This window comes from Euleptes europaea, chromosome 4, assembly GCF_029931775.1.
Source record: "Euleptes europaea isolate rEulEur1 chromosome 4, rEulEur1.hap1, whole genome shotgun sequence".
In the NCBI taxonomy this organism is placed as follows: domain Eukaryota; kingdom Metazoa; phylum Chordata; class Lepidosauria; order Squamata; family Sphaerodactylidae; genus Euleptes; species Euleptes europaea.
Window position 1 is genome coordinate 68,427,305 of NC_079315.1, and position 21,607 is coordinate 68,448,911.

The 21,607-nt window shown below is 39.6% G+C and overlaps 1 protein-coding gene across 1 annotated transcript in view; it reads left to right on the forward strand.

Annotated features, from left to right (window-relative positions):
• DTWD2 (DTW domain containing 2) overlaps nucleotides 1–21,230 on the forward strand; it is a 74,942-nt gene extending 53,712 nt beyond the window's left edge. Inside the window, exons 5-6 of the mRNA XM_056848732.1 lie at nucleotides 15,206–15,334; nucleotides 21,041–21,230. Of these exons, the coding sequence (XP_056704710.1) occupies nucleotides 15,206–15,334; nucleotides 21,041–21,211 (300 nt within the window). The 3' untranslated portion in view covers nucleotides 21,212–21,230. The remainder of the gene's footprint in view (nucleotides 1–15,205; nucleotides 15,335–21,040) is intronic.
• Nucleotides 21,231–21,607: the final 377 nt, after the last annotated feature.

Here is a 21,607-nt window from a genome sequence, read left to right on the forward strand (position 1 = left end):
GAGATGTAAATGTTAAAGGTCCTTGATAACAGAATGGAAGGGAATAGTAAGAGTATCAGACAGATGTGTATGCCAAGCATAGCTTAAAGGTCTTCTTTTTTTAATGAGCAGTGTTCTACTCATTGTGTTTGGTTCTTGTGCTGGTGTCCCTTTACAGGAACACATTACCTACTGTTATTATTATTATTATTTTACAGCTACAACTGAGAGAGTCCATGAAGGGCTTCTTAGACACGGCGGGTATCCTTGCAACAGCTGTCACAGTTAGCCATGGAGAGAATAAAGTATTGCACAAAGCTAGTCTAACAGATACGAATTAGTTTAAGGAAGAGGACAAGTTAGTTTTCACAGCAGGTGTAGTTGCTCTGTTAGGCTGCTGTTGTATTGCATAAAGCAATCACAATGCACAGTAAGCAAGACTGCTTTTTATAAAAGGCAATGTGAATAGCATAGTGGGACCAGATGGCTAAAAAGCACTTAACCTTGTAATACTTCATTAAATAAGCAACAGAAAGTTTAAAGCTGTTTTCAGAAGCTTCAAATTTAAATGTTAACTGTTTTTTTTTTATTCTGATACTTGCAGTTGTGTGTATTCTCAAAACCAAGAACACAATCCATGCAATACCTCTTATTAGAATCAACTCAATGACACTTAACAGAATGTGAGCTTTTGAGTTCATCAGAACTCTTCTTTAGGCTGGATGTTCAAAAAAATTGTATAAAACAAGTGTGAGGAAGGGACATAGTGTTAAGTCCTGTTAAAGCCTGCATCTGATTTATATGCAAAGCAGATTCGAGTGGAGCTGGTTTCAAGTTAACTCCGTCCAAGAGACAATAAACAGATTATATTCCATAGGGGAAAAGTCTGTGTAGTCTTAAACTGCATAGTTTACTTGGATAAGGTAACAGGAAAGGTAAGTCTAAAGATGTTCTAAATGTAAATTGATATCTAATCCAGAAACATTCTGATAGTAATGGGAAAGTCCATAAACTGATTTGGTATTTTGTCTGGTCAATTAGCAAGAGGAAAACACTTTGGAGGGCATCCCATAGGCATTTTCCTCAGTGCTTCCTAATAAACCTCTTTTTAAAAATCTCTATTGCTTGTTCTATTTCACTTACTTCCAAATGAGTGTGTTCTGTTCAGAAAGAAGACGGTTACTATACCATACACCAATTAATTGAGTGGAATAGAAATTTCAGTAAACCTGTTTATATGGCACCTTTAATTTCACTTTACTTTGGCATAATTTATCCTATTTGTTTCAGTTTTTCATAGCTGCTAACATTTCTCCTATCACTAAAAGTTGTTCGTTCTTCTCAACTGTCTATTTATTCATTTTTTATCTAATTTTTGTTGTTGCAAAAATTGGTTATTAGGAAAAGTGGATCCTTCCTCAGATACCTGACTGCAGCCAATCCCATGGAAATCACTATTTTTTAATTTACCTTTTTGTTACTCATAATGACATTGAATTTTTCAGTGGATCCTATGCACTGCAAAGAGAGCTGAGCTCACAAAAAAACGGAACTCCCACCTCTTCCTTCCTGCTGCAGCCTTCTGTGCCTCCTTAAATGCAGCTCCTTGGTTTCAGTGGACCCTTGGGGAACTGCAAGGGTGCCTTGGATTTCCAATTTCTGTCTGGGGCCTGGAATTCTCCTGAAATTACAGCTGGTCTTCAGGCTATGGAGATCAGTTCCCCTGGAGGAAATGGCAGTGACATAGGGCAAACTCCAAGGTATCACATCCCCGCTGAGCTCCCTGCCCCCAAACTCTGCCATCCCTAACCACTGCCTCCAGATTTCCTGGAATTTCCCAAGCTAGAGGTAACTATCCTTGGGGTAAAACATGTGGTGTGTAGAGGGATGGGGATAAGGGAAAACTTACGTAAGTAGCATTGCCACTTGTGTGAAAAGCACAAAGCTTATCCAATCCTTTTTCTTTTCTCTTACATTTCTTGTGCTTTGAAGCTGAAGGATGTTTTGTAGGTCATGCTCTGCATCTTCATCATCATCTAGCACGAGATATATTTCCTTGGAGCTCTCTGCATCACTTTTCCTTTTGAAATATTTGCCCATCAGTGTCAAACTCATGAGCTTCACCCTCTTTTTACCAAGTCCATCTACACAAAGGCTCGCAAAGAGATAAATTAGAAATGCTAGATTCCGTGTCTCAACAAGCTTCAAGTTAACCTTTCTGAAGTTACAGTTAGAAACTATCCTGGCACTACATTTTCAATCTTGTGACAGAGGCATAGATCATACTGTAGTCAAAAAGGGCATGCCAGGCCCTTTTCACTTCACTGGGGGCTATTGCTCAGACATGTGAGAGAGGGTGGCTCACAGCCTAACCCTTTGACATATTAACATTTTCTTTTGAATGTTATGTCCATATAGGAAATGCTCAGTGCCTTTTTTTGTGGGGGGGGGGGAATACATCCTTTCATTTTACGGAGAATAGATTTTTTGAATACAAAAAGGTAAAAGTTCAGATCCTAATTTTTTTAAATTTGTAGTTTAAAGCAAAACAGTCATAATTCCCCCAAGCAAGAATTGAGTCCACTGTAGTTGCTATTTATTCCAATACCAACTAGATCTTTCTCCCAGCTAATTTGAGGCCAACTGCATCCAGATTTTCTTATACCTATATACACAAGCATGGTGTAGTGGTTAAGAGCGGTGGTTTGGAGCAGTGGACTCTAATCTGGAGAACTGGGTTTGATTCCCCACTCCTCTACATGAGCGGCGGACGGTAATCTGGTGAGCCGGGTTGGTTTCCCCACTCCTCCACATGAAGCCAGCTGGGTGACCTTGGGTTAGTCACAGCTCTCTTAGAGCTCTCAGTGCCACCTACCTCACAAGGTGTCAGTTGTGGGGAGAGGAAGGGGATTGTAAGCTGGTTTGATTCTTCCTTAAGTGGTAGAGAAAGTCAACATATAAAAACCAACTCTTCTTCCTCTTCCTCCATCTTTTTGTATTCTGGGAGAAAGACAGGCTGTACAAGCAAGTCCCCAAGTAATTAGACTGAGTTGTTAGGTTTGTGTTTTGTTTTGTTTTTTGGTTAAGATTGAGATGTGTATTTGTGAATTTTAATTTTAAATTCAAAAATGTATTTTCATTAGGGGAAAACTTGTCACTGAACAGGTAATCAAATCATACTGATAACGAGGATGTTTTGTTATTTGAATATATTCTAGAATATAGCTTACAGGGAGCTCTACAAGCGCTATGTTTTTAAAGACTCCAGTGAGTGGGTGCAGTAGCTGAGCTAGCCCTCAGGGGGAAACCCGAAACCTTAGGTACAAGAGAACCATAAAGTGCCCAAACTAGTCCAGAAGACTCAAGTTTAGGGAATTTTCCTGGTAAGATTTATCAAATGCTCTGTCAGATTCCCCTTTTAATATACCCTGTGTAAGCCCTGGTGTTGCCAATTTTCTGGACGGGCCTGGCAAACTCCACAGACTACAGAGATCAGTTCCCTTGGAGAAAACAGCTGCTTTGAAGGATGGAATCTATGGTATTTTACCCTGCGGAAGTCCCTCCCTAAACCCCATCCTGTCCAGGCTCCATCCCCAAATATCCAGGAGTTTCCAAACCCATACTTGGCAATCCTAGAAGCCCTGGATAGCCCAAGCTAGCCCTATCTCATCAGTTCTCAGAAGCGAAACAGGGCCAGTATTTGGATGGGAGACCACCAGGAAGTCGAGAATCATGACACTGAGGCAGGCAATGGCAAGCCACCTCTGAATGTTCTCTTGCCTTGAAAACCCCAGTGGTCTCCGTAAATCAGCTGTTACTTGGCAAAGAAAAAGAAGATGACCAACAACACCACCTCTCCAGACAATATCACTATACTGAAGGTGGAGTATTGGTGGGATTTTTATCAATAGCCAAGAGGGAAAGCTATTCTTTTGTTTGTTTTGTTTTTCTCCTGTTTTTCAGTAAAAGCTGTACTGTGTACTGCCCTACTTGAAAGACCATTGATACAGGCAAGCAAATTTGGGAATAAAGGTGTGGACCCTGAATATGGTTGTGCTCAATCTTTCTTGTTCATTGCTAATGAAAAAAAAATACTTGTAAAATCTGTAGCACCTTCACTTGCAAGTATTGGCATTTATCAGTTTTATTTATTTTCTGTCTTTTTCACTATTGGAAGAGATTTTATCTCCTTATACTGGCCCTGATAGATTTTACTTTGAAATCAGGATGTGAGAATTCTTAAAAGAAATAAAAGTTGTTGTCACCCTGCTGGTTATTAGTGTGGACTTGCTACCAATTTGCCTGTTGTAAGCACGTTTGTTTGCTCATTCCTGTTTAGCAAATTTGACTTTTTAAAGATAAACCAAAGGGCTAGGGGTATTGTCAACAAAAACTACTGACACATTTGATGTAAACTAGTTAAGAATTTTTTTTTTACTTGCTTCACTGCTTCTTGTGATTTCCCCTGGTTTGTCCAACCCTTGCCGGCTACCCTTTCTGAGCCACATCAGTTCCACATCCTGTTTATTTTTTGCTCATTATTTTTCTCTGCTTATTAACTTTACTAGAGAGATTTCCATCCAATTTATTTTGTTTCTAATCTTGTTTATTTGTGTGTGCACCCCCCAAATATCTCTCCTGGCATATATCTATGCAAATTTCTGTGTTATGTGTGTGTTATAAATGCTTCTAAGTAATCAATTTTAAGCTGCCATGTATTTCATGTGACATGGGATGCTTCTGAAAGATAGGCCTCTGTCATTCATCTTAGTAAATTGTAGCGGGTTTTTAACATTTTATTTCTTCTCCGGTGCACTTGGTCAGATACATGGGCCACAGATACTCAGTACAAATACATTCATGCTTCTTTCATCAACTCTGTTGGTAAAATTCTTTGGTTTATTTTGTAGTTTCCATTTGTTTGTTTTTAGTGTTCCATTCCACTTTTAGGTATAAATGGATACAGAATTTTAAAAGAAAATATCTAAGTATCTAAGCCATCTAAGATCTATGCCTTTCTGTAGTAAAACTTATAAACTAGCTCTGGTTCTATTCCTTCCCTACCTACCATTTTCCCTCCAAGCCATCCCTTGTACAGTGTTTTTAGACTCCATTACTCTGTTACTTGGTTGTTAGCTTGAAAAGGCCTCTGGTGTCTCATTTCTACTGAGGTAAAATAAGTAAAAGGACTAAGGTGGAACATTAAAACTCCAATGGAACATTTTAGAAAGCAGTCTCTCGTTCGGTATGCATGGATTGTGATATCACGTATCTTATCTCTGTTAGAGGAAATAAAGCAGTAGAAGATACATAGCCTTGTAGTGGGATACAGGAATTGGCATATTCTCTAGTGTGTATTTAGTTTTATTATTATTTTTCCCATCTTTGTGTGTCTGTCTTTTTAAACTTGTGACCTTTCTTTGGAACAATGATTTATGCCACCTATTCAGTAAATAATGGTGATCTATTGTAAATAATATTGACTGTGTCACTAAAATGAGAAGCAGAAGCAATTCAGGAAAAGAGCAAAGGCTCTTTTTGTGTTTTAGAGACTCCTTTAAAAAAACATTGTCGGCAAAGCATAGGTGGGTTAATGCTAGCCTTGATACCTGCAGTTTTACCAGCTGTCCGAAAAGATGGTGGTTTGTCACCCTGTTGAGCCGGGGGTGAACTTAAAGTACAGAAACTACATTTCTCCGCTATGGTGATGATTTCCCCCATGGTACTGTGCATTAATTGCTATATTTGTTTGTTTTTCCCCTCTTAGAATAATTAATCTCTTTTAAATGTCACAAAAGATGTGTATGATACAAACACTTTGCAAAAACATGCAGTATTTGTTTTTTATAGAAATTGTACAGTTAGGCTACAATGCATGGTCAATGCTAATAGTACCTGATCAGTTTTATTGTGATTTGTATATGTGCCATGACAGTCTGTCTTCATTCATCTGTGTGTTCACCAAAATTCATTGTATTGATTTTGGCCAACTTCCTATTTATCTCAGTCATAATGAATAAGTTCCAACATGATTTGCAATCAAATCCTCTATCCTCAGGCACTTCCTATCCTTCCCAGTTAAGTATCATTCATAACCTGAGATTTCTATTTAATCCATTTTATTATAGATGAATTACGTTATATAAGTGTTGCCTACACAACTCGCTTTTTCATACTTAACATCTATTCAGTACTATAAACAATTTTAAAAAATGGATGTATAGGTAATTATACCCCAAAGAGCATCTGAGCTCAGATATTGCCTGTGCCTGTCAATGTTTCTGATATGTACAGTTAATTAAAGTTAACTAGCTGTGGCAATATGCATAATTACATTTTCTTTTTTCATTTCGTGACCCTGAGATCCTTATTCTGCTCAGTGCCTGCATTTTCTTGCAGTACTTCCCTTGTCCATTAATTATTAAAAGAATAGCACTGCATAAAATATTGATCTGTTGCCTGACATTCGTTTCTAGAAAAAAATATATGCAGAGCAAAAAGAGAATATGAGGAGCCTTTCCAATAGCGTGCCTTTCCACTTTTCTGTTGCATGAAAGGAAACTTGAAACATTTTAATTCTTTTTTCTAGCTATTAATTATGCATGGCATAAATACAGCACCTGTTTGGTATACTTATTTTCAATAATGTGCTTTTTTATATAAAAAATTGACATTTAGCGCCATTGGAAATACACAGGAGTCTTTTAAAATGAGGTCATTTAATGGCATTCGATGCCCTACAAAACATACTTGGCCTGAATCATTTGACAATTCTTGGGAGAGAAAGCACAAAGGGAGCCTATTTATGCACATGATGGTTCTGTCATGGGGTAAAAGTGTTTTTAGAAAAGGAATAAAGTCCAGGATATTGCAAATTTACCATGATGTACCAAATGTATACCTTTCCAGTAACAGTGCATTTCTGAGGAAGATGGCATATAGCGATATTGTCATCATGGAACAGATTATGCATCAATACAGTTTCTAGGGCAGAGATGAAACAATAGCAACAATAATAATAATTAGCATTTGCATAGCTATTTTGAATGTTCAAAGTGCTTTGCATAATCTTCCTGTAAGAATTGCAAAAACTCTGCAAGGCATTATTGTTGTCCCCATAACTATAGATGAATGGCTGATGGAGAGTGTAAAAAAAAAATCTTTTAAAAAAGGCTTAACATGCGAGTGTTTTAAAAGGCTTCACATGCGAGTGTTTTAATTTTGCCTCTCTGCACTGGCATTTCCAGCTCAGTGTAAAAAATGAAAGTATGACTAAAGCAAAGTTTTCAATAAGAAGTACAGCCCTGTATATTCTGAAGGAATTTAAAAAAAATTAATTGTCTTTCTCCACTGTCCAAGGAATTAGCAAGGGAGGCAGGAGGATAGGGAGAGAAGACTCACCTGCCTGCATGTAGCAGAAGAACTACATTAATGTAGTTGGAGGGGATAAGGAGGACAACCTCCAGTGCAGATGCAACATCTAAATAGGAGAAGACCTTGGAAGACATAATAGTTACCTTTTGAACATTACAAACTCCTGTGATTCGCATTCCAGATCTGAGTGGCATCACTAGCCTTAACTATGGTAGTTCTAACTATGGTTCAGCAACCACCCATCACATTAGGACCACAGGATCATCCTGCCCACTTTTTTTATGGTGTATGCTCCAACTATACTCCTCAGAATAATGTGTCCTTAATGCAAGTCTCTTCAACAATAATGCAACAATAAATATCTTGTAGCCTCATCTGCTTATTGATAATATCACCTGTGCTGCATGTAGAGTTTGAAAATGATACTTCCTGTTGATCCTTATAAAGGAATATACTTAATAATGTGATTAGGTTTATCTTCATTGATGACAGCAGACATATAGGAAATTTCTGGAGAAATGGATTTATGATTAAGCATAGATGAAAATTTAATAGAAGGCTATTTCATAAGTGCTGAAAGGTGATAAGATTGATCCTAAGTACCAACAATACAGTGAAGGGTATGGAATGGAACTTTCCCTTCTCTTCTGCCTTCTTCAGGGCACTGACCCCCCCCCCCCCCACGCCCCAATTTTACTTCAGGGGATCAAGGGATCTCAGGAAAGGGGTGAGTGGCAAATGAGGATCTGCAGAAATTTCCCTCCCTTTGCCAACAGAAGTGCCATTATACTGTCACTTAAAATGGCACTTTTGGCAGAGTGGTATCTTAAAATTAAACTCATAGAGTTGGAAAACTCAAAAAGAACTTTTTGCCTAACTTTTCTGTAAGCAATTTAAATTTCTCATACTATGCAAAGAAAGTATGATTATATACGCACATGCAGGCATGAGAACATGAAAAAAACCAGAAAGGTTTCGTGACATCAATTTTACTTTTTGTGGCTATCTGTTCCCAACATTGCATGGCAGCAATTCCCCGTAGAATATGAAAACATGCCGCTCTTAAAATGTCACCTTACATTAAAGCCAAGATGTTTGAAATGGCTAACTTATTTATGTTCTCAATGTAAATTTCAGTGGTGGGCTGAGGCTCATTTCAGCTGTGCATTTCTTTTTCTGTCAAGAATATAGCTAGTAGAACTTTATTTAGCAGAAACCATCTCTCGATTTTTATAGCTAGAGAAAATGTTCTTTCCTATGTACCCTCAATGCATAAAATATTAGAAGATTTCAAAGGGTGGTGATGTTTTATCACACATTTAAAGAAAAAAATCAGCTGTATTGATAATATCTGCATTATTTCAGCATCCACTATCCCCCTGCCTGGGTGTGTGTGTGGCTGTCTAAGGTGTTTTCTGTATGCTTTTGGTTTGCTTGCTTTCCTGCACCTCTATATTCCGCTTAGGAATCACATGTTCATGTTTCCCTGGGTTTAGAATTAACTGTTTTTTAGATATTCGACATTAAATTCTGCTGAACGTAATTGTGGCAAAAGGAAGGAAAATGCTTTCATTATAAGACAGGCTTCAAAATCAGCCCCAATCTATTTATATATTTAAAGGCTTTCAATTGGAAGGTACATTAATTTTTTCTCAAATGATTTAATGAGTTATGAGTAGGGGGAAGGTTGTAAGAAGTTACTGGTCTCCTTTTATCCTTAGCACCCTTGCCTCTTACAGAAGAATAAAATGTTTATTTCTAAGAAATATCTGGTTCTCAGATCTCTGGAACAGTCTTGCAAATAGTTGGCAACAGCCTCTTCCCTCTTTATTTCGGTTTCCTCTCAACATCTGGTTCCCCTGCTCCTTCATCATGTGCTGATTGTTCTCCTAACCAAACTTGTAAAGTATATTGCAGTGTTGTCCAAGCTGCATAAATACCCTTTCTGAAAGCAAAGTGAGGCAGGTAGGCTCTATTTGTGGTGCTTTTACTAGTCCAGGGGACAGTGCTGTCCTCTCTTCCTTGGTCTTGAAATGGCATCATTGGCCTCTTCCCTATATTGGGGCTTTAAACACCAAAGAAAGTGAACCAGAATAACTCCTGTAGTGTTTTGCTCCTTGAGTCAGAGGGAATTCCAGGGGCTGAATCTCTTGGACTTGGATGTCTCATGGAGACAGAAATATCTGTGCTAGCTCTCCAGTGCGAGTCCAACTCTGGCAGAGAGCAGCACATGGCAGCAATAGATAAAGGCACAATAGAGGTAACCGTAGGTGTTGCCATTTGTCTTCTCCAAGGACAATTCCTTACCCCAGGAATTTGGGGTGATGGGCTAGTTGTGCCTGGGAGCATTCCCTAAGATATTAATAGTACTAATTTCTGATTTATTCTCTTTGTACATTGACAGTGCATTCATAAGGAGAGTCACTCCAGTCTAAGCCCATTGAAATGAATGGGCTTAGACTGGAGTAACTCTCCTTAGGAATGCACTGTGAGTCTACACTGGAAATTCAGAAAGGTGTTCCTCTTTTTTTTATTATTATTTCTTTTTACATGCCAAACCTTAAGCCTGAGCATCATACTTGAAGCACAGTAACATATTGCTTTTTTTGTCATAGGCTTAAGCACTGTGATTGGGAATTTGGATTTGGCATTGCTGTTTCAATAATTTTTCAGTTTTTACAGTATTTTCATAATTTACTTGAATTTAGTGAGATACATTATTTACTCAAAAGGGAGATGACTTTTATCGTGTTTTGTGTGTGTGTGTGTAAAGTGCCTTCAAGTCGCAGCCGACTTATGGCGACCCCTTATGGGGTTTTCATGGCAAGAGACTAGCAGAGGTGGTTTGCCAGTGCCTTCCTCTGCACAGCAACCCTGGACTTCCTTGGTGGTCTCCCATCCAAATACTAACCAGGGCTGACCCTGCTTAGCTTCTGAGATCTGACGAGATCAGGCTAGCCTGGGCCATCTTTGTAAAAAAAAAGATGTTATCTTCCATTTGGGTATCTACGTGGAAGCCAGTTTTTTCTCTCACATCAGTGCCTTATTCACGGTTACTTCTTTCTTGAAAGTCAGGGAAATGGAAATTGGTGGGGAAAAGTTATAGAAATTGATGGAAAGTCAGGGAAAATGCAATCAAGGTATACTTTTGAAACGTCGCTGCAAGAGGACAGTCTACGCTTGTGGCAGTTGAAGTAGAGAAGTGACAGAATACAAGTAATGATGCACTCATATTCCATAATGTGATTATATGATTTTGAAAATGTTTGTTGACTGATGGTTGTTAACAAAACAATCAAGTGAACTTTTAAAAGAGCATTATTTTATGGAGAAGCTGACTGGCTTCTTGCAACTTTTTTGAATTCAGACAAATTTGAATCAGTTTAATTTGATTTGAAAATTGCAATATTTTGACAGGTGAGAATTGTGCATTATTTCTTCTAACCAATTGTGAAGTCCAATCATGTCACAATACTACTCTCAACAATAAATTAGAGATTGCTTTATAAATCAGACCTTATAATGTATAACTATGTTAATGAAAGGTATCATAGAGTTGGAAGGGACCACCAGGGTCATCTAGTCCAACTCTGCACAATGCAGGAAATTCTGAACTACCTCCCCCACACACACACCCAGTGACCCATACTTGATGCCCAGGGTCATCTCCCTCTCATGATCTGCCTAAGGTCATAGAATCAGCATTGCTGACAGATGGCCATCTAGCCTCTTCTTAAAAACCTCCAGGGAGAGCTTACCACCGCCCGAGGAAAACTATTTTAAAAAGTTAATTTTTAAAAACCATAATTTAAACACTTTATATTATATTGTTTAGCATAGAGAACTCTCTTCTCCATTTCTACACAAAAGAAATCACATTTCTACACAAAAGAAATTTCTGTCATGAAACAAACATTAGATGTTCGCTTTACATAAAAAGGAACATCTCTGTCTTATAAGCCCTGCGGAACTGAGTTAAAACCCTCAGGGCACAGGACTCACTTGACAGAGTGTTTCACCAGGTTGAGGCCAGAGCTGAAAAGGCCCTGGCTCTCATTGAGGACAGTTGGATGATATTGGGGTCAGAGACTACCAGCAAGTTGTTTCCTGTAGAGTGTAACCTTGAACTTATTCAGTACTCAATCTGGAGCCAGTGCAGCTGGCGAAGTACAGGATGTATGTATGCTCTCCATGGGGTCCCCATAAGGACCCACGCCCCTCATTCTGGACCCATTGCAGTTTCCAGAGCAGTCTCAAGGATAGCCCTGCGTGGAGCGAGTTACAGTAGTCTAGTCTAGAGGTGATAGTTGCATGGCTCACTATGGCAAGTTCATTGCAGGACAGATAAGGGGCCAGCAGCTGAGCTTGGTGGAGATTTTAAAAAATGCCCCTTTAGCTGTATTTGTCATCTGGGCCTCATACAAAAGGAAGGCATCCAAGATCACACCCAAACTCTTGATGGAGAAAGTTGGTGATAGCTGTACTCTGTCAAGAGTGAGAAGCTGAAACCCCTGATCTGGACCTCTCCAGCCAAACCACAGGACCTCCGTCTTTGATGGATTCCGTTTCAGGGCAGATGCTACAAGATTTATGACACTACCTCTTTTGAAAAACCCAAAACTTTATTTTCCATTTTTGGAAAGTCTCATCACAATGTTGCAGAAATAATTTTTTACTCATAATATATACCGAAGGGTCTTTTTGATGCAGTGCTATGAGTGATATTGCCTCTTCTGCCATAGAGGTGTTCAGCACAACTGTTAATATCTAAGCATTTTTTATGGCAGTGGATCTGGTATGTATACAGCGTTCCAAATATACATTGAAACCTCCATTCTCTTAATGAGTAGGGCACTGTCCTGGCCTATACGTTCTTACTTTTCAAGTATATAATTATGTACAGATATTTTAATTCTCCCATATTTTTCTTATAAAGGGACATGTTCTCTATTATCTCCCTGTTTCTGGATTTAAACTCTATAAACAGTGTACGCTGTGGTTTAATCTTTAACTGTCATTGACTTTCTGTTGCATACAAATCCCAGCAAAAAGGTTTTTATTAGCTTGGTAATTATTTCCATTGAAAGTTATAATTGATTTTGCCGGCCAGGCTTTTAGCCTTTCCAGACAAGGTCCTTGAAGATTGCTCTTGAAGTATTATTTCCATATTGTTCTTAATGGAATTGAAAATTAAGACCACGTTTTATCAGCCCAAGCTACTTCATAAGGTTCATCATGCTCAAGTCCTACTGCATTGTTAATTGGAGGACTTTGCTGTCTGAGTTGCTTTTCATACATTGTAATCTACCTTGAGTCTCACCTCAGTGAGAAAGGCGGTTTATAAATGTAGTAAATAATTGTAAGCTGATCTTTATGAAATAGCTGGAGTTTTAGAAAGTATAGTTCTTATTTTTCAACTCACAAGAAACCAGAAAAATAAACCTAATTTTCATGAAAAAAAACCATATACCTGTATAGAGATTAAAATTAAATTAGTGGTGGCACTGAAAATAGAAAATAACACATTCAAGAGAAATTTATTGAGTTCACAATATTTGGCTGTGTTTTGAGGTGTGACCCCCTTTCATCTGAAAATGATTTTCTGCTTATAAGAAAGTTACAAGCCTATGTGTCAGTTTTGCACCTGCACAGAACATATTCCTCAAGCTATTGTTACTAAGACAGTTGCTGTGTTGGAGTGTATTTGATGATTGCTGAAAAGACTTAAACTTTTTACAATGGTTTTGTAACTGAGCAATCACAGAAATAAAAAGTGAATTAGAAGTCCGGCTGTTTGGGGGTGAGGGGGGGCGGATATTGCCTCATGAAAAGCCACCAATTAAAAATGTTTAGCTAGCCATTTGACTTAAACATTTGGCATGGAGGGCCAGTGGGGATGTTGCTTGTTTGCTTAGATAATATGCTGTCTTCTTCAGCCCCTGAACTACAGTTCCCAAGTGGCAATGCAACAATGTCTGTACACAAGCCAGTCTGAAGCAATTAAGAAGTCTTAGGGTGTTGTTTCAATTTCTTTTTAGGATTCATAAATGCCCATTAATCACTTGAAAGAAAACCCTATAAGGGCATACTGCTTATTGCTCAAATACTCGAGATATCTTCTCCTCACATCCATGAAATAACATATATGGCATAGGAAGTAAGTAGGGTCTACAGCAATGTTTCAGAGACCACAGTTGCTCTGATTCCTTTCTGTCTGTTACTGACAGTGGGGAGGCCTTCTGGGGAGAAGAATGGAGAGGGTTTGCTGTCCTGTTGGACTATCCAGGTCAGGGTCTCCTAATTCAGCACTGCGGCCAAAGCCATTCAGTCTCTGTTAGATACTGAAGAAACAGCCTAATGAATAATGTCACATTTGCCTTTGTAACAGTCCTGAGACATTTTCCCGCAGTTGTTTATAAATGCAATGAAAGCCTTTGCAGCTGATAAAACACACTGCCTAATGGCTGAATGACATGTTTCTTTCTTGAAAAGTGTTTTAACATGTGTGATAGCATAAAGCGCTTATCACTTTAGTCAAAGCTAATTAATCAATTTCAGACAAGTCTGCAAATAACTTGATACTGAAGTGCTTTAGTAATGGATACAGATATTTCTGAATTTCCATTTATAAAGCATTTTACATTTACTCTGTAAAGTAATAACAAATTAAAGTAACCTCTTAACAGTATTTTACATTGAAATAAAATATGCCTAAACATAATTCTTCTAACACTGTATTTCTGTGAGAGTTTTGTTACAAGAGATTGAGATGTCTGTTATAAAATACAGCATATAAGGCCATGCACACAACCTACTCCATCCTCAGCCTGCCCCCCCGCCCCGGTCTCCTACCAGATTGGTCCAAGGAGGAGGTTCTTCTGGGGAGGACTTGTTGTTTTTCCAACTGACACTGCTGAGATTGTCCTCTGCCATGAACATGAGTTGTAGATGACAGTCTGTTTCATCATTGAAAATCCACATGTGAAAGCCTGCCCTTGCTGAAACTGAAAACAATTCATTTGTTAGCCACGAAGGCCAAAATGGTATAATATAAATTAGGAATATACCTTTTGAAAAAAAACATCGCAGACTCACACAATTTGGTTCTAAGTCAGTGATTCTAGTAATTGCTGCGTAAGTTATTTGAGAACATTGCCAGTGGATAATTGTAAGATAAGGGACTTCAAAATATAATGTGTCTCAATATGGATTACTATTCAAAACATATGTGATGTTGGGAATAATGTACTCACTTTCAATTGTCATTGAACAACTTTCTACTGTTCACATGAACATACACAAAAGAGTATATACTGAGGAATGCAAAATTTAGTAACATTTATTTCATGAGAGTAGATTTGAACCACAGGCTCATACTATCTATCACTAACAATGTTATGCTGTCCCACTTTAGATAAATAAAATGTGAAGAATGTACTCATTCTAAATTGTATGTATGTAGGTGCTAATAACACTTCAAAAATGATTTGTTAACATACTTCAAGTGCTTATAACCATCATGTATACACTGGCTTGGATCCTAAGTACTATGAGAAAATCCCAAACCTAACCTTTCCCCCTCCTGCTGCAGATCCCTGCACCCCCCAACCATCGCTGAGGATAAAGGGGACTTCTGGAATGGTGCGGGTTGTAGTATTGGGAGGAGGCACTGTGGCTGCATTGGGGAATTGGAATTGTGTTCTGTTTGTGCAAGGTCACTTTTGAATCTAACACACACACACACACCGGCTGTATTATAAATAAATTATTACATAATTTTAATAAGGTATTTTAGTTACTGAGATTGTAGTATGGTTAACTTATGTAACCTAGAATCACTGGTGTTTTTCAGGTGCAACTGAGAACTAGCCTTTCAAGTCAGTATGTTATTCGTACACAGCCCACAAATGCATGCTTATCCACACTTGAATGTGCAGCTATTGCTCTTGCAATCATGGAAAAAAATGATTATATTAAAGAGGTAAGTGATTTTACATCCTTTGCTAATGGAGTCTTATGGTGAGAGCAGTTGCTGTTTCACTAACAGGGCTATATTTATTGACCAAGGGTCAAATACTGTATAACAGTCTGCTAATTTAATACAGTGAATTGCAGTGTGTGGACTTCAGAGATCTAACAGGAGCAATGTGCTAATTAGTTTCTTGCACTGCAATACGTAGTAGCTACAGAGCTGCTTTTTGGCTCTTCTTTACCATGGCCCATCTCCATCCATCCATATGCTAGTGCTTTAGAAAGCTGCACTGTCAGGGCTATGTGCTTTGTTTCTTTCTGTAAGACCAAAGGGTTGAAGTGGAAACCTGTTGTGAAACCAATTGGTGCTGGCTTTCATTAGTAATTTGAATTACATCATAGTTCGTTCATGATAACCAGTGAGTAGTGAAAATTTTAAGAGGTTATTTCCGAAGATCAAAGTACAGCAAAGCAAAAGTCAGTGGTATGTCTCTTACTACTTTAGTTACACTGGTCACATCATATTTCGCAAGATGTACTGCAAACTGTCCATTGCTGCACATTCCATAAATATTTCATCTGTGATACAGATGGAATGTTCACCACCCGATCTATGTATTGATAACACTAAAGGCAGCTTGGGAGAAACATGGAATATATGTGATTTTAAAAGAATGCATTTACTATTGATCTGAATAAACATAAAATAGCAAATGATGAATTTTTGGTTCTAATGTAGGTTATCCGGGCTGTGTAACCATGGTCTTGGTATTTTGAATTGTTTCTTTTGAAAAATCAGTACAACTATTGCAGATTTAGATACAATATAGAATTAGCAGTGACCCAGAAAGAAAAGAAAAACAACAACAACATTTTGTCTTAATTCAATATAGCATCTTAATAATAATTCAGCTGATTGCAGATGCTTAAGTAATTGGGCCTGGAATGTGAAATGCAAACAAAAAAACCATCAGAGGCACAGAGTATTTAAAAGTGTATATATTTCAATCAGGGAAATTTTAAACTTGCCATTCTACATTAACAAACATTCAGTGATACACAATACAGAAGTAAAATGTGGTAATGCTAGTAGACTGGAGTGTACATGAATGGTGACTGGGTTATAATGTACAGGGAGCGTGTCAAAAATACATCTTTCATTTTGGTTCTAAATCATATTGCTTGAAAGTTATTCCGTTACTTTCATTAGATACCATTTCCTAGCAAAAATCTCAATCTAAACCGAATATGTTTCTTTATGTTAACCTCATGAATTAAGTCTGTGATCCTGAATCTGTCTTGTTGCTTATAAATCACACTGAAGTCAGTCAGAACGTTTTTCCAAGTGTGTGTGCGTGTTCTGCCTGATCCATTGTCCTGTTGAAGTAGTAGTTTGAGTTAAATGGGACAAAATAGGCTTAAATCAAAGTACTTCAAGTTAACTTGGTGGAATGTATATTTCACAACAAATGCTGATTAACAGGCTCAGTATGCCTGGCTAGGAAAGGATGACCTAAGCAACCCTTGAAGCAAGCTTGAAGATTAAAATGTATTTTGGCTCTGTGCTAATGGATATGATTTGTTGCACTGAATTTATGCCCTTGATTACTTCATTTTCTGGCAGTCCCTCCCACAATATCAGATGATTTTCCTTATATGTAGTAACTTATAAGGTTGTTGGAGTCTGATTAAGCAATTACCATCTTTCTTGGGAACTGTAATACATAAATGTTTATAAACAGGTGAAATGGTTAGTCTACAGTCAGAAGTAGGGCTGTCAAAAAAAAATTCGGTACAGTTCGGATTCGGCCGAATTTGACCCTTGTGGGGTCGGTACATGCCGAAGTCCGAACTCCCCCGCTTCGGATCCCCGGTAATTCGGGGGGATCCGGAGTTCGGGGGAAAATTCGGCCGAAGCGCGCCTTCAGGGATTCCCTGAAGGCGCGCGGGGGCCCTTTAAACTGATCTGAGCCTCCTAGCTGCGGGCTACCCTGAAGGGGGGCGGGCTGTCATTGAAACTCATCTGCGCCTCCCGGGCGGGAGGCGCAGATGAGCTTCAATGACAGCCCGCCTCCCTTCTGCGGGCTACCCTGAAGGGGGGCGGGCTGTCATTGAAACTCATCTGTGCCTCCCGCCCGGGAGGCGCAGATGAGCTTCAATGACAGCCCGCCTCCCTTCGGCGGGCTACCCTGAAGGGGGGCTGGCTGTCATTGAAACTCATCTGCGCCTCCCGCCCGGGAGGCGCAGATGAGCTTCAATGACAGCCCGCCTCCCTTCGGCGGGCTACCCTGAAGGGGGGCTGGCTGTCATTGAAACTCATCTGCGCCTCCCGCCCGGGAGGCGCAGATGAGTTTCAATGACAGCCCGCCTCCCTTCGGCGGGCTACCCTGAAGGGGGGCGGGCTGTCATTGAAACTCATCTGCGCCTCCCGGGCGGGAGGCGCAGATGAGTTTCAATGACAGCCCGCCTCCCTTCTGCGGGCTACCCTGAAGGGGGGCGGGCTGTCATTGAAACTCATCTGCGCCTCCCGGGCGGGAGGCGCAGATGAGCTTCAATGACAGCCCGCCTCCCTTCTGCGGGCTACCCTGAAGGGGGGCGGGCTGTCATTGAAACTCATCTGCGCCTCCCGGGCGGGAGGCGCAGATGAGTTTCAATGACAGCCCGCCCCCCTTCTGCGGGCTACCCTGAAGGGGGGCGGGCTGTCAGTGAAACTCATCTGCGCCTCCCAGCTGGGAGGCGCAGATCAGTTTAAAGGGCAGCCCGCGCCTTTTAGCGGGCTCCCCTGAAGGGGGGGCCGAATTGGCCGAATTTATTCGCGAACTCCCGAACTCGCTGAATTCGCCCCCCCCCCGGTTGCCCGCCAGATTTGAGTTCGGATCCGTCCGAACTGAAAATCACCGAATCAGGGGAAATTCGGTTGATTTTCAGTTCGGACCGAACCAAATTGACAGCCCTAGTCAGAAGGCATCAGTGGTGAACTCTGAAGTCTTAAAGGCACTGCCAATCCAATTTCAAGCAAGTAATTAATAGTCCTACATGGAAATAATTCCTGCATGAGTTACTCGGCTGAGATGACCTAAGCAACCCTTGAAGCAAGCTTGAAGATTAAAATGTATTTGTAAACTCATCCCATTGACTTAAAGCATTCCTCTAGCTTTCAAATATGACCCATTAGGTTATTTCAATCTACTAATCAGCTTAGAACTGTCAAGTGTCATTACAAGAATTTGGAACATGACAGTGTTTGGAGTTAATAGGTCAAAAACCAACAATTAGGCATTAGTCTTTGCATGGCAGGGGATCCTACTGGTCTGTGATGGAAGATGTTGCCAAGATTGTCAAATGTCTTTGGCACACTTTGCCTTTGCAACTAATCCTTGAAATGCTGCATCATCCTTAACAGTTCAAAAATTCATTAGGAGACAGATAGGCAATAGGATTCTGTGAAAATTGCTTTAAAGACTGTTTTCACTTAAAATACTTGAGACTTGGTGGTAAAACCCTGTTTTCCAATGTGCATATACACAGCAAGAAGCTGTGTCAAGTGCACTCTTCAAATTATTTTCTTTCATACGTTAGAAAAGTGAAGGATAATAAATTCTGCAACAAAAAATGTTAGACAGAAAACTTTGGTCACTCACATTTACCATTTATTTGAACTAGAGTGTGGAATGCATACTGCACATTTAAGCATAAAAGAAAGCATTTATTCACACAACACATAGTTAAATTGTGGAAAACCCTGCCCCAGGATGTGGTGATGGCTGCTAACTTGGAAGGCTTTAAGAGGGGAGTGGACATGTTCATGGAGGAGAGGGCTATTCATGACTACTGGTAGAAATGGATACTAGTCATGATGCATGCCTATTCTCTCCAGGATCAGATGAGCATGCCTATTATATTAGGTGCTTTGGAACACAGGCAGGACAATGCTGCTGCAGTTGTCCTGTGTGTGGGCTTCCTAGAGGCACCTGGTTGTCCACTGTGTGAACAGATTGGTGGACTTGATGGCCCTTGGTCTGATCCAGCATGGCCTTTCTTATGTGCTTATGCAATTCTCCAAATTTGGGTGAACATCTGCATTTAACCAACTTGTGTACAACCGTTTTTGAAAAATCAGGAATCATGCTTCTCAGGAGCTCTGCTGGTGCAGTTTTATTTATTTTTAGCCCATCCTTTTTCACTGAGGCTCAAAGTGGAGATTACAAGATAGAGAAAATAGTTCAGTCAGACAGCATAAGGTGTGCAACAAATAATGCAATAGGACCAGGATTACATCTCTTAGTACAGAAAGTGCAGTTCTATGTACATAGGCTCTATGCAATCAGGAAACACAGCCTATGTGTGTGCATCATTTTCCAGGAGGTTGGGAATGCATGCAGGGGATGGACTGACACATGTGACCTACTCTGTCCCCCCACCATTCATTCAAAATAATGTATGTGCATAGCTATTATAAGGGCTGTTGAGAAACTCCAGAAATGTTTTGCATTTAAATTCTCCTGAGCACCACTACTTGTGTAACAGGTGCCCTCCTGCAAATCAAAAACACACAGATGAGAATTATAAAAATAATGTGCCTGTCTCTAAGAGGAAGCCCTTTGAACTTTGGAGCTACCTCAAAACAATCTTGTGCATGGGCAATATTAGATTGGAACCTGAGATTTCTTTCCACTAACAGAGGAGCCCTTTTATTCACAGGAGTTCATCCATTTAGTCGAAGATTTCTCGCTTAGCTCAGAAAATGTGAGTGTTGCCTCTGTCGGAACTGAGGTAGACACTGTTGATGGGAGTTATTTACCCAGCAGAGCTGTCCACAGTGTGAGTGAAGTAACCTGAAATTCCCTGCTCTTCTCTGAACGTTCAGAAGCCCCACTGTGCTTTGTACCCATTGAACTATCCTAAAACAACACTCATCTGGAGGGAACTGAACCCCTCTTCCTTTTACCCTCAATCAAAGCAAGTTTTATTAACTGGTGTATCTTGATAAAGGCGGGATCTGCTGCTGCATCTTTTACCGTGTCCTAGTGATAATAAGAGCCCCAGCAAAGTAGGTGCTTACTGCATTTCTGCAGCCTGTTGGTGTCAGGTGACCTAGGGACTGGCCGGTTGCAGTCTTTGATTCATACTAGTTCAGGGAAGTCAGAGAATGTGAAAAACAGAGATTGGAATAAGGTTCTATAACTTTTTAAAACCGTGTTTGGAACTCCTTCACTGGTCTTCTAATATCCAGAATGTATTCTAGAATTCCTGGTACCTTTTTCAGAGATATGATATAATGTGGTCAGCACATTTAAGCATAACAAAAGCCCCACTGGATCAGACCAATGGCCTATCTAATTCAACACCCTTCTTCCTAGCAAACCCAGTGCCCCAGAGAGTCCACAGCCTTCCATTAACTAGCTTTAAGAGGTATATTGCCTCTTAACATGGAAGTGGTGTTTAGCCGTCATGGCTAATTTCCATTTGTAAACCTGTCATTCATTAATGTAATACCTTTTAAAGTCTGTCTAATCTAATTTTTATCACTTCATCAGAGAGTTCCACAAGTTAATTACATAGAGTGCTTCTTACTGTTCAAGAAATCTCTTCTGGAATCCAGGTTTGTAGGTTCAGAATTAGATATAGATTTTGTGAAACAACAGTCTGATATAAACTCCCGTGGAAATATTACCTGAGACTTCTGTATAAGTGTATTCTGTTTTTTTCTCCACAGACTATACTACGGCCTCTTCAAGCTCTGTGCTCTTTCCAGCTTCAGCATGGTGCCCAAATCCATCACAGCAAAGAACATCTTCTTAAAAATGGTTTATATGACAAGCCCATGCCAAAAAATAAACGCAAACTCAGGAGAATGGAACTCTTAGTTAATAATGTTAAAATTTAGCAATGTCATGTAGTCATAATAATGAAGACTTTTTTTATTCCTTTTAGCTAATGAAGTTTGATATGGGTTTAATCCAAACAGCCATTTCTAAAGGATCAAATTTAGATGGCTCATTGCCCAGGAGTTCAGCATAATAGGGGGGGGAAAACAGAATTCCTATTTCGTTAGGCCAAGGAATAAAGAGGAGCCTTTGTTTCCTCAGTTTATCAATATGTGATCTCTCACATGACTTCTTTGATTTTTCTTATGGAAAGATTTTGGCATTGCTGAATGAAGTACAAAGGTTTTATAAGGCAATGGTAAGGATTCAGTAACTCGCAATTTGTAAGGATGTGGAATACTAGAATCAAATTTCTTCATTTTCTGCTGGAAGTATATCTATGCTGCCAACTGTGT